We start from the raw sequence: 14,574 nt of genomic DNA, 5'->3' as shown, positions 1-14,574 counted from the left end.
AAAACTTGCATGTCATACAAAAAAGAACGCTTTGCGATAAGCATTTTAAAAACTCAGTAACGATTACGATTAAAGAGTACAACACTAACACCCCACCCATGATGAAACCTTCAACAAAGGTCTAAATTTGGCATATTTAAAGTTTGGGAGTATTTTCAGATTTAATCCAATCAGGCATCATTTGCACACATGCATTTGTTTATCTGATGTTATGACGGAGCATTATTTTATAGAAGTGCCTCTCCATCAAATGAATACAGAACAGCCAAGTATTTATGCACATATTTGGAAAATCACGAAAAATGTTCATAAACTGCTAAAAATACAACAATCTTGAACAAATATGTAATCAATTCACAACAGAAACTAATTTTCCACATTATCATCACCAATTCTGCATCTGGTTAGAAAAAAAAAATCATAACTACACCGTTAAAATTTTCAACTAATTTGGTACACCAAAATTAGGAGAAATATTTTTTCTATTATGGAAAGTGCACAAGAAGTGGCAGACAAATGAAATTAAATTAGCAATGTGTCACCAACAATGATGACATATTTAACTTGACATCCATGGACAAGCACAAACACATTTTGTGTGTGTGTGTGTGTGTGTGTGTGTGTGTGTGTGTGTGTGTGTGTGTGTGTGTGTGTGTGTGTGTGTGTGTGTGTGTGTGTGTGTGTGTGTACTACACCCGTCAAAAATGAAAATGTGAATATTCTGTTGAATGCGCAATACAAAAAGTTAGAAAAATATACCCACAAGCCCAGTCACCCAAGCCATCGGCACAGCAATTTTTTTCTTTCTATAAGCATCTCACACTCACACACACAGCCACACACACAAAAACTTCCGATATTGTGACACATTGAGACCACATACTGACTCTGTGGTTCATGTATGATTCTCCCACAGCCATCGTTTTCAAGACATATGACTGACAAACTGCACTGTGATTCACCAGGGTTACCCCAAATGCATTGTAGGAAATGTGATTTCAGCACAGAGAAAAGTTTACGTTTACTGTGGCTGACCAACTGAGCACAGGGAGCGCCTTAAAGCAGGGATTTACAATGAATTCACTTGTTCATGTCATGAAAGCTGTCATCTTTTACAACTCAACATCATCACCTAATGCAATGCTAACAAGCTAATGCTAGCATGAGCGCATCGTTTCTGAGCACACACACACATCTTCAACCACTTAGTCCAATTAAGGGTCACGGGGGATGGAGCCTGTCCCAGCAGTGATAGAGCCTGACAGGACAGGACGCCAGTCTGTCACAGGGCCACAAACAAACACATTCACACCCACTCGCACACATACGGACAATTTAAAGATGTGGGAGGAAACCGCAGCACCCAGAGGAAACCCACTCAAACACGGCGAGAACATGCAAACTCCACACAGAAAGGCCACAGGCGGGAATCAAACCCATGAACTTCTCGCTGTGAGGCAACAGTGCTAACCACTAAGCCACCGTGATGCCCCCTTGATTACAAATACAGCACCCTCCAAAAATATTGGAACACTTTATATTTCACACATTTTAATTTGTTTATGCCATTTCAAATACAAACAAAAAAAAATAAGAATAAGAATACAAAAAATAGAAATTTCTAAAATTAACGTCGTCAAACTCAAACTCAAAGCAAATCTGTACAACTTGATATAAAGTAATTAAAAATATAAAAGCCAAAGTAGAGGGTTGCATAAGTAATGGGCCCCAAGCACTAAGGACCGAGAAGCTTTCAAGCTAGCGATGGCGGCTGTGGTTAGCTTGGATAAACAGAGCTAATTTCAACCCCGAACTGAGCAAACAGCATAGCAAAGTGTGCTCTGAGCATCTGACCTCAGGTGTTTTTGGTGGATAATTCTGGAATGAGTAAAATAATGTAAGATGCAATAATATAGCGAATGCAAGCTCTACAAATGATGAAATCTGACCATTTGTCCCTCCATTTACCACTGCATTTTGCAGACTGATTTTTTTTTTCACTTCACCTATTTGTGAGCATCAGAAACATTTGCACAAATAATTCAGTGTGCACTAATAGCTTTACAGATACTGTAAAATTTACCTTGATTTACTGCATAGTGAAGACGTCACTAACTCGGCTAACAGGCTATCCACTAACCCGCCGTCTGCAGTGGAGCCCAAACCATAAACATCAAATTTGATCAAAATAATCAAGAGCATACACAACTGTTTACCTAAACAACAGAAAACATTATTTCTATCCTCAGACTTTAATCGTGGTTGTAGGTTGATAATGCGATGAGGCAATGTGGTTTAGGTCGATGCTTTCGTGATGCGATGTGGCTTGAAACCCACTAAAAAAAAATGTGGTAATTTTTTTTTCTCCCCAGACTCACTGAGCTGGTATTGTATGTTGGGAATATTTAAATTGAACACCGTCTGCAAAACTTACACTAAACAAAAATATAAATGCAACACTTTTGGTTTTGCTCCCATTTTGTATGAGATGAACTCAAAGATCTAAAACTGTGGAATGTTGGTCCACTCCTCTTCAACGGCTGTGCGAAGTTGCTGGATATTGGCAGGAACTGGTACATGCTGTCGTATACGCCGGTCCAGAGCATCCCAAACATGCTCAATGGGTGACATGTCCGGTGAGTATGCCGGCCATGCAAGAACTGGGACATTTTCAGCTTCCAAGAATTGTGTACAGATGTCTGCAACATGGGGCCGTGCATTATCCTGCTGCAACATGAGGTGATGTTCTTGGATGTATGGCACAACAATGGGCCTCAGGATCTCGTCACGGTATCTCTGTGCATTCAAAATGCCATCAATAAAATGCACCTGTGTTCTTCGTCCATAACAGACGCCTGCCCATACCATAACCCCACCGCCACCATGGGCCACTCGATCCACAACATTGACATCAGAAAACTGCTCACCCACACGACGCCACGCATGCTGTCTGCCATCTGCCCTGAACAGTGTGAACCGGGATTCATCCGTGAAGAGAACACCTCTCCAACGTGCCAAACGCCAGCGAATGTGAGCATTTGCCCACTCAAGTCGATTACGACGACGAACTGGAGTCAGGTCGAGACCCCGATGAGGACGACGAGCATGCAGATGAGCTTCCCTGAGACGGTTTCTGACAGTTTGTGCAGAAATTCTTTGGTTATGCAAACCGATTGTTTCAGCAGCTGTCTGAGTGGCTGGTCTCAGACGATCTTGGAGGTGAACATGCTGGATGTGGAGGTCCTGGGCTGGTGTGGTTACACGTGGTCTGCAGTTGTGAGGCTGGTTGGATGTACTGCCAAAGTCTATGAAACGCCTTTGGAGACGGCTTATGGTAGAGAAATGAACATTCAATACACGAGCAACAGCTCTGGTTGACATTCCTGCTGTCAGCATGCCAATTGCACGCTCCCTCAAATCTTGCGACATCTGTGGCATTGTGCTGTGTGATAAAACTGCACCTTTCAGAGTGGCCTTTTATTGTGGACAGTCTAAGGCACACCTGTGCACTAATCATGGTGTCTAATCAGCATCTTGATATGGCACACCTGTGAGGTGGGATGGATTATCTCAGCAAAGGAGAAGTGCTCACTATCACAGATTTAGACTGGTTTGTGAACAATATTTGAGGGAAATGGTGATATTGTGTATGTGGAAAAAGTTTTAGATCTTTGAGTTACCTCATACAAAATGGGAGCAAAACCAAAAGTATTGCGTTTATATTTTTGTTGAGTGTATGTCTTTCAAAATTTAAAATATTTTTGTCATAAAAAAATAAACATCCAAACTCCAGTCACAAACTTGTACATCTTAAGACTCAATACCATCACCTTTAGGTTCTCCTTGTAGCGAGCAAATGTAGCTTCATCCGAAGAATCGCTGTAGCATGCACAAAGTATCAAATCAGAAGTGTTTACAGTGTTTTTAAAAGACATTTTTAATATTTCTGCTTCAGCTTTCATCTGTAGCAAGTTGCAGGACAAAATGGTGTTGCACGAAGCATCATGGGTAACCGCGCCCAGAATACAAAGGGGTCTATAAACCATCAACTCCAAACAGAACACACAGTAAAGCTAAGAAACTGAGACATTTTATCCGCAGAAGTGCATCAGGATAAACAGGAATCAGATCCAGAGTGAAAAAAATGGAACAACAGCAATGCAGCTTTTGATAAATACAAGGTGGGGGAGAGTTGGGTGTGGTGGGGTCCAACATCAACACAAATGTGGTTTAATCCTACTGGACAGGTAAGCTAACAATACTGAAGAGGTTAAGAGTGAATGTGTTTTGTTGGTTCAAGTTGGGAAACATGGGTAATTCAATTATTGCAGCGATGAAAACTATTCCACTGACAGGATGATAAATTAAAGCCATTTTGAAAATTATAGAATTTTTGTCATTTGTTGACGGGGAAAAAACACCAACACCAAAACATTTCTACAGTGCACCTATGGTCTGTTCATAGCTATTCAATGTTTGTTTTTTGTGCATTTAGCAAATCTGAAGTATTCCCAAATTGAAAGACCCAGACCATATCAGAATTGTACTCAAGACTCCTAGGAATGTGCATAGCCGTGGTCTGAAAGCAGAAGCATTGATGAAATTTCCAAAAATTTTATTGCATCAGAAGGGCATCTGGCATAAAACTTGGGCCAAATACCAATGCGGATCTGGCTGTATCCACTGTGGTGACCCCAAACAACAACGGTAGCAGTTGAACTGACAACAACAACTATGTATTTTACAAGCATATATGAGCTTTAATTCATTTGAAAGCTTGACTCTTAGTCTTGTCCATCCAAATTGGAAGTCCCAAAAACCAGTTTTATTTGTTATTATCTATCGTCCACCTGGTCGTTACTGTGAGTTTCTCTGTGAATTTTCAGACCTTTTGTCTGACTTAGTGCTTAGCTCAGATAAGATAATTATAGTGGGCGATTTTAACATCCACACAGATGCTGAGAATGACAGCCTCAACACTGCATTTAATCTATTATTTGACTCTATTGGCTTTGCTCAAAAAGTAAATGAGTCCACCCACCACTTTAATCATATCTTAGATCTTGTTCTGACTTATGGTATGGAAATAGAAGACTTAACAGTATTCCCTGAAAACTCCCTTCTGTCTGATCATTTCTTAATAACATTTACATTTACTCTGATGGACTACCCAGCAGTGGGGAATAAGTTTCATTACACTAGAAGTCTTTCAGAAAGCGCTGTAACTAGGTTTAAGGATATGATTCCTTCTTTATGTTCTCTAATGCCATATACCAACACAGTGCAGAATAGCTACCTAAACTCTGTAAGGGAGATAGAGTATCTCGTCAATAATTTTACATCCTCATTGAAGACAACTTTGGATGCTGTAGCTCCTCTGAAAAAGAGAGCTTTAAATCAGAAGTGTCTGACTCTGTGGTATAACTCACAAACTCGTAGCTTAAAGCAGATAACCCGTAAGTTGGAGAGGAAATGGCGTCTCACTAATTTAGAAGATCTTCACTTAGCCTGGAAAAAGAGTCTGTTGCTCTATAAAAAAGCCCTCCGTAAAGCTAGGACATCTTTCTACTCATCACTAATTGAAGATAATAAGAACAACCCCAGGTTTCTTTTCAGCACTGTAGCCAGGCTGACAAAGAGTCAGAGCTCTATTGAGCTGAGTATTCCATTAACTTTAACTAGTAATGACTTCATGACTTTCTTTGCTAACAAAATTTTAACCATTAGAGAAAAAATTACTCATAACCATCCCAAAGACGTATCGTTATCTTTGGCTGCTCTCAGTGATGCCGGTATTTGGTTAGACTCTTTCTCTCCGATTGTTCTGTCTGAGTTATTTTCATTAGTTACTTCATCCAAACCATCAACATGTTTATTAGACCCCATTCCTGCCAGGCTGCTCAAGGAAGCCCTACCATTATTTAATGCTTCGATCTTAAATATGATCAATCTATCTTTGTTAGTTGGCTATGTACCACAGGCTTTTAAGGTGGCAGTAATTAAACCATTACTTAAAAAGCCATCACTTGACCCAGCTATCTTAGCTAATTATAGGCCAATCTCCAACCTTCCTTTTCTCCCAAAAATTCTTGAAAGGGTAGTTGTAAAACAGCTAACTGATCATCTGCAGAGGAATGGTCTATTTGAAGAGTTTCAGTCAGGTTTTAGAATTCATCATAGTACAGAAACAGCATTAGTGAAGGTTACAAATGATCTTCTTATGGCCTCGGACAGTGGACTCATCTCTGTGCTTGTTCTGTTAGACCTCAGTGCTGCTTTTGATACTGCTGATCATAAAATTTTATTACAGAGATTAGAGCATGCCATAGGTATTAAAGGCACTGCGCTGCTGTGGTTTGAATCATATTTGTCTAATAGATTACAGTTTGTTCATGTAAATGGGGAATCTTCTTCACAGACTAAAGTTAATTATGGAGTTCCACAAGGTTCTGTGCTAGGACCAATTTTATTCACTTTATACATGCTTCCCTTAGGCAGTATTATTAGACGGTATTGCTTAAATTTTCATTGTTACGCAGATGATACCCAGCTTTATCTATCCATGAAGCCAGAGGACACACACCAATTAGCTAAACTGCAGAATTGTCTTACAGACATAAAGACATGGATGACCTCTAATTTCCTGCTTTTAAACTCAGATAAAACTGAAGTTATTGTACTTGGCCCCACAAATCTTAGAAACATGGTGTCTAACCAGATCCTTACTCTGGATGGCATTACCCTGACCTCTAGTAATACTGTGAGAAATCTTGGAGTCATTTTTGATCAGGATATGTCATTCAAAGCGCATATTAAACAAATATGTAGGACTGCTTTTTTGCATTTACGCAATATCTCTAAAATCAGAAAGGTCTTGTCTCAGAGTGATGCTGAAAAACTAATTCATGCATTTATTTCCTCTAGGCTGGACTATTGTAATTCATTATTATCAGGTTGTCCTAAAAGTTCCCTAAAAAGCCTTCAGTTAATTCAAAATGCTGCAGCTAGAGTACTGACGGGGACTAGCAGGAGAGAGCATATCTCACCCATATTGGCCTCTCTTCATTGGCTTCCTGTTAATTCTAGAATAGAATTTAAAATTCTTCTTCTTACTTATAAGGTTTTGAATAATCAGGTCCCATCTTATCTTAGGGACCTTGTAGTACCATATCACCCCATTAGAGCGCTTCGCTCTCAGACTGCAGGCTTACTTGTAGTTCCTAGGGTTTGTAAGAGTAGAATGGGAGGCAGAGCCTTCAGCTTTCAGGCTCCTCTCCTGTGGAATCAGCTCCCAATTCAGATCAGGGAGACAGACACCCTCTCTACTTTTAAGATTAGGCTTAAAACTTTCCTTTTTGCTAAAGCTTATAGTTAGGGCTGGATCAGGTGACCCTGAACCATCCCTTAGTTATGCTGCTATAGATGTAGACTGCTGGGGGGTTCCCATGATGCACTGTTTCTTTCTCTTTTTGCTCTGTATGCACCACTCTGCATTTAATCATTAGTGATCGATCTCTGCTCCCCTCCATAGCATGTCTTTTTCCCGTTTTTTTCCCTCAGCCCCAACCAGTCCCAGCAGAAGACTGCCCCTCCCTGAGCCTGGGTCTGCTGGAGGTTTCTTCCTGTTAAAAGGGAGTTTTTCCTTCCCACTGTAGCCAAGTGCTTGCTCACAGGGGGTCGTTTTGACCGTTGGGGTTTTACATAATTGTTGTATGGCCTTGCCTTACAATATAAAGCGCCTTGGGGCAACTGTTTGTTGTGATTTGGCGCTATATAAAAAAAGAATTAAGAATTAAGAATTAAAAAAAAAAAAAAAAGGTCACGGAAGCAAAACGGTGAGTTTATTTGAACTTTTTAACAATTTTGAACTACCGGTATTTAACAATATGATACTCACATTGTTTTTTATTATGGTTCTGTCACAAATCCATCGAAGTCCTCATCTTCTGTGTCTGAATTGAACAGCTGGGCAATTTTGCCATCAAACACGCCAGGTTCCTGCTAATCATCGCTATCGTTTTTGCCTTCAGTCGAAGAGTGACTGTAGAGACGCTTCTCCCGGCTGTTCTTTGTTCAATGACCCATTGCTCGAGTTGGTCTTCTAGCTGTGGCCACCTCGCTTTGTTTCCGCGGAAACTCCGTTTGGTCTTTTTAACTTGGCGCAGTTCATTTTCTTGTTTCCTCTCGCAGCTGCTCTATTCCCATGAACAACCGCGTAACTGATAGCCTGCAGTCTGAATTGTGCCTCGTAAGAATGTCTCTTTGCTGGCGCCATTTTCCGGGGTCCTTAGACAAACAAATGTTGTTTTGCAGGATACTTGTAGTATACGGTAACTACCGGAGGAGTGGTGGAGGTAAGTGTACGTACCACGGACTCTTCTCTGATTGGTTTATCGCTGGCAGCGTACGTACTCTACGCTACCAGCGTACGTACTTTACGTATTACGTAATGTTCTCCGATTGGTTTATCGCTGCCAGGGTACGTACTCTACGCTGCCAGCGTACGTACTTTACGTATTACGTCCCTGTGTCAGTGGGAAATGGTCCGATATTCCGACGGTCAAAGACAACGTCGGTCGTTTTTACAGATTTTGGAATTCAGTGCGCACATAAGGCGCACCGTATTATAGGGCGCACGGCCAATTTTTGTGAAAATTTAAGGCTTTTAGGTGCACCTTATGGTGCGGAAAATACGGTACCTACAAATGCAGAGAAGATGATCTACAAATATTTCTTGATTTGCACAACTTTCACTCTTAAAATGTAAATATTGTTTTGGATTGATTGATTGATAAGAGGGGGCTTTACTGAACATGTACAATTTGTACATAAGACAACAGGATCTTAACAATTAATTAAACAACTGCAAATTATAAAGCAACACAATACTAAAATACCCTTGACCGTATGAGCCTTGGGTTCTTTATAATTTGCAGTTGTTTAATTAATTATTAAGGCCTGTTGTCTTACGTACAATTTGTACATGTTTAATAAAGCCCCTCTATTAATCAGTCAATAAAAAACAATATCTAAATTTTAACAGCATCTGCAGGAGGCTTTTCATGTGCATGTACTTGAGCTTTTGACAAAAGTGTAAGTTATGCAAATCAAGGAATATTTGTAGATGACCCTCTGTGCATTTGCTGGTATTAATGAGACAAATTTAACTAAGTTAGCTCCCAGCCTGTGATGTCACCATGCTAATGGCCGCTAAATAAGTTCAGAGGTGTTATTAGGTTCCAAAGATGGCGTTTTCTGTTTTAGAAGTGTTTATTTCTCACTAGCTTATACATAATGAGAAACATGCATATAAACACACAAAATGAAGCAGTTTTAGATAGACCAACCACTGATGTCACTGTACAGCCCTACTCTGAATGGCTGTCACGCCTGCCACTCAAAAAAAGGAATAGGTTCACACAGAATGTGAATTTTTAACCTCTCAAAATATGTCAAGGTTAGCCATCTTTGAACTCGTCCAAGGTCTCTGTCCCAAGAATGTTCCCTGTGAATTTGAAGACTGTGGCAGTAATAGAACTGGACTTATGCTATTCGCCCTATTGACGTATCCCATAATCCCTTGCGTGCCAGAGAGTCGCTGCAGTCAAATAACATATAGAGAATCCACATGATGACAATTGTAAATGAATACTTTACTACAAAAATGTAATTTTTTATGCTTTTCGTCACGTTAATAAGAAACTGCATGCATGATACCCTGAAAACTTGATAAAACAATTATAACAAATAATCCGTGTCTGCTACGTTTAATCTGCATGGAATTTAATAAACGCAAACCGAATTTCAGACATATATTAGTCTGGAACACAGAGGACAAACAGTGTTGTAAAGGACACTAATCAAGACGTCAAAAAGCAAACTTCACTTTCCCCCAGAACGACATGATCAGGAAGCGAGCGTAGCTCACAGCAGCTCCCATTGAAAATAACGGAGAGACAGCCTGTGATTCTCACGTTTACATAAAACAAACAACGTGGCTAAGGATACGTACATCCGTATCTTCTGCGGGACTGCTAAAGGTACGGACCGAGGAGAATAAGCTAAGTGCGCAACGCATCTGCGCATTTGTGGGTCAAACGGGGGCAAAAATTCCAACTACCAAACTCACACCGCTCCCATTGAATTTCGTATACAGTAGCATTAGCGGACTGTGAAAGTTAAGGCATACAGGGATTGTTTCAAAGGCTTTAAAGTGGATACGACACCTAAAAAATGATTTAAAACTGATATAAATATCAAAATATACATACAGTATAGTAAGTTGAAAGTGGTTTTAATTATTATCACTGAGAAATAACGTTTGTACAGTTTCTCAAAAGTGCGTTTCTTGGAAAGCGCGCTGGTAGCGTTCCATCAGCGGTCACATGATGCCGTGACATCACAGTGTGTAGAGTCCCGTCTTTGTCTGTTAGATTAACAACAGGAACAGATGGACCTCAGCATGGACAGTGACGAGATCAAGAACTTTTTTGACTCCTCTTCAAGTGTGGATTATTTCTGACTCGGATCCTGAGGATGTTGCAGCAGTGATTACACCCTACAGATTGGAGCTGTATCTTTCGGACGAACATTCAAACCAGGAGCATTCTGGCAGCGAAAATAATGCCGACGGTGTTTATGGCGGAGCCGAAGCAGAGGCAAGAGACGTGTCAATTCCGATGGATTTTGAAAGGCTGCAGAATATGGAATGGTAAGGTAGGCTTTGATTTTTGTTGCTGCTGTTTATAACACTCTAATTACTGTATAGCATTTTAGATTCGAGCGTCTGTTTACCGCCTTTGTTATTGTTCCAGAGCCGCGATAGTGTAGCTATTATTTGCGGACCACCGTCATTACCTTCGGGAGTGCCTGGCATTGCATTCATCCGTGTTTAGTTACGTTATTTTCATGAAAGAATAGGAAATAAACGGCGAAAGTTTCGAAAAAGATCGCTGAAAACAACAATGAACATGCCGCCACCGTGTTTACTACGTACGTTCCTTGACCATTTCAAGATTATTGTGAACATATTATTTGGGGTTACCCTGAACCATCCCTTAGTTATGCTGCTATAGACGTAGACTGCTGGGGGGTTCCCATGATGCACTGTTTCTTTCTCTTTTTGCTCTGTATGCACCACTCTGCATTTAATCATTAGTGATCGATCTCTGCTCCCCTCCACAGCATGTCTTTTTCCTGGTTCTCTCCCTCAGCCCCAACCAGTCCCAGCAGAAGACTGCCCCTCCCTGAGCCTGGTTCTGCTGGAGGTTTCTTCCTGTTAAAAGGGAGTTTTTCCTTCCCACTGTAGCCAAGTGCTTGCTCACAGGGGGTCGTTTTGACCGTTGGGGTTTTACATAATTATTGTATGGCCTTGCCTTACAATATAAAGCGCCTTGGGGCAACTGTTTGTTGTGATTTGGCGCTATATAAAAAAATTGATTGATTGATTGATTGATTGACATTTTAGGTGTTCCTGTGAGCGGTGTGAGAACATGGAGAGGGTAGAGGAAAGTGTCTGCTGTCGGGAGCAAATGCGTGGGTGCGAGTGGAGCGAGCAGCAGCCTGACATTTCGTGCATCGCACAACACCGCAGCTTTCGATCAATCTGCCTGGATGTGAAAAGGCTAAAACCTTTCGCCCTTGTGTTTGTGCAACATGCTGCGACACACTGGTCAGGCATATCGACAAACAAGTCCCTGAGAGCTGTGTTTAATCAAAGTTTCTGCCGCTAAAAAAAATGTAAACAACAGCCGCCAGGCGCGCAAGCCAATACGGTCTACATGTAGTGACGTATTTTAGGCTTGGTGCTCAGCGGGAAGCTGGTCACGGGGCGTGCACATTTTTCAGTGGTGGGACATTCAAATGTTATATATAACGGGAGAATTCGCATCCATTTTCCCAAAACGCTTAGGTTGACGGAATTATATAACCTTTGTTACATGTAATAAGACTATGTTGTCTTTAAGTGTCATATCCACTTTAAGCCTTAAGCGATGCATACAATAATGGAAGGTGTGCACGGGTACGGACATATTTGTGCATTCTGATTGGTCCGTAAGACATGACGTCACCGGGGAATACCCTCCGTATCTTTAGAACGGTCTCTGTAGATACGGGTCCATACCTGTAGCCACAGCCTAAAACAAATGCAATAACAACGTCTATAAACCCAGAGGATATATTCATGAGAGTTTTAGGCACAATATAAAAATAGTTTTATGTTGTGATGTTAACGGTGTTGTCCGTGTGCAGCGGTTAAAGTGAAGCCCGATCAGAGCGTCTCAATGCAGTTCTCAATGTTACTGAGCTCTTGCAGCGCGGCAAATTCTCTGACCTTTTGTGGGATTTGAAACATCAATAGGGCGAATACACAGACAGACGGATGGACGGCAAACGGACAGATGGACGCCAGGTCTTCAAAATACCCAATGGTCATATGTTGGCCTTGGATAAAAAACAACGCTCGTACAGCCGAGGGTATTTTAGCATAGTTTGACTTCAAGGGTACTAGCTATAAATTGCCCCCCACCCCACCTCTAGCGCCGCCACTGGATAAATTCCCTTTTAGCTTGTGCTAAATATTGGACGCCAATATAAATGTTTAAACCCACTATAAACACTTTAAAACCACTAAGTATTACACTTAAGGTGATTCATCTTGCCATAACAGTTTGCTTTGTCTAAATTTAAACACTCGGACCTTTGTGTAGGTTTGATAAAACACTTAATAAAAGACTATGTTTTTCACACTGTGTGAAACGTGTTTTGCGTCGTTAAAAGCGTCTTTTTTGTGTGTATGTATGTGTGTGTGTGTGTGTGTCGGTGTGTTTGTGTGAGTCAGTTCAGCCGTGCGCTACTTCCCTCTCCCAACCCCCACCGAGCTGTGTTCTCTATCAGACCTAAAGGCCGACTCAAAGCGCTTAATTTAAAACTCCGCACGGACTAAAAAACTACTCCTCGAACGGTTTCCGAGTGCGGACTTTAGCGGCGCTCCGCCGCTCGTCGCGAGCCGCCTGCGCCAGCAGCACGCGCAGCAATGGCTTCACGAGACTGCATCGAAATGGCTTCTGGGTTCAACCCTTGCTGTTAAAAAAAATCTGCCAAGAAAAAAAAAAAAACAAAAAAAGCCGATAAACGTGCCGTGTTTGTGTGCGTGCGCAGCGGCGAGTCGCTCCGCGCGCCCCGGTGCACCTGAGCCGCGAGTCCATGTGCCGTAAATCCTGCTCCAAAAACCGTCCTTTCTTTCTGTTTCATCCCCTTCTCGCTCATTCCCTCTCCTCCCCCAACAAGCGAGCCTTTCTCCTCTTAGATAACCGAGGCGGATTTTCTCTCTCTTACCATTTTCGTACTTTCTCAATAGCGGCCATAACCCTCTTGATGTCATCCTTCGCCCTGCTCCGGGTCTCGGCTCGGACCGACCTGCCCGACATCGCCGTGCTGGGGGATAATATTTTTAAAGCTCGCCGGCAGTTCAGACACAATGCAAACAGTAGAGCGCACAGGGGAGCCAGTGCGCATGCGCGCAGTGCCAGTAGCGGACGGGAGGGGGCGCTCGCGAGTATCCACGGTGGGCTGCAGCTCCTCCGTCTGGAGGACAACAAAGAGGAGCAGCCTGGGCTGGACCTCCAAACTTCACCGGACGAGCCTCCTCAGCTCGTCGGGTTTTTTTTTTTCCAGGAGTGGAGGGGCCGCGGGTCCGAGACTTTAGACTCGTTTGTGGTTTCCTTAAAAAAAAAAAAAAAACAGCACCGCGCCATGTTCACACACACACACACACACACACACACACACACACACACACACACACACACACACACACACACACAAATAATACAACCATCACGTTCTGCCACTTCAAATATTTTAGTTTGGCAATTTTTAGTATTTTAGTTGCGGTTGATACCGATTTGTCAAACCTTTTTACTGTCACGTTTGTGTGTTTTATTTCCAGTTGGGCCACAATGGAAACAAGCGCTTTATGCTTTTTTTGTGTTACCCAGTATATTTATGTATCCATGTTTATTTAATAAATTTTTACACTGTATTATCTTATGTTTACATTTTATACGAATAAAAATCAATCACCTCGAGTCAGTCTTTTTTTTTAAACTTTTATAACATTTTAATATTTTATAACAACATTTGAGGTCAAGGGATAGTAAAAGGAAAATAATAAGCATTGATTGTTTTTCATAAATGCCATACTTGTTGCTAATTACTGAGCACTGTCACTTCTAGTGAACTCCAACCATTTTTCCCATCGCTTCTTCCCTAGATCCTCCTGAAGTCTTAGTGAGTAGATCATGCGTTCCATGAGTTTAATATTTTCAACCATGGAAAAAAATAGATTCCTGTTGGGTGGCTGCTTCTGTAGCCAACATTTTGTAACTGACTTTTTGACTGAAGCCAGTAGTATCTTCAAGAGATAGTCATCATCTGAAGATATCTTTTCGGAGGAATAACCAAAGTACATCATTGTGGGGGAATAATCAAGGTCGAAGCCCATTACCTTTGAGATTATTTCTGCCACCTCTGTCCAGAAAGGCTGAATGAGTGGGCAGGACCAGAAGATGT

General features: G+C 41.5%; 1 protein-coding gene across 3 annotated transcripts in view; it reads right to left on the bottom strand.

The window, feature by feature from the left end:
• The window catches only part of bcl7a (BAF chromatin remodeling complex subunit BCL7A), a 52,166-nt gene extending 38,664 nt beyond the window's left edge, over positions 1–13,502 (bottom strand). For 2 of the 3 annotated variants that reach the window (XM_034191436.1, XM_034191437.1), the window contains exon 1: positions 13,339–13,502. In XM_034191436.1, coding sequence (XP_034047327.1) covers positions 13,339–13,430 — 92 coding nt within the window. In that variant the 5' untranslated portion in view covers positions 13,431–13,502. Of the gene's footprint in view, positions 1–13,191; positions 13,224–13,338 lie in introns of those variants that run through there. The other variant, XM_034191438.1, reaches the window with a different exon arrangement.
• Positions 13,503–14,574: the final 1,072 nt, after the last annotated feature.

This window comes from Thalassophryne amazonica, chromosome 17 (assembly GCF_902500255.1).
Source record: "Thalassophryne amazonica chromosome 17, fThaAma1.1, whole genome shotgun sequence".
Lineage (NCBI taxonomy): Eukaryota > Metazoa > Chordata > Actinopteri > Batrachoidiformes > Batrachoididae > Thalassophryne > Thalassophryne amazonica.
Note: the sequence above shows the minus strand (reverse complement) of the source record. Positions and strands in the feature narration are given on the sequence as shown.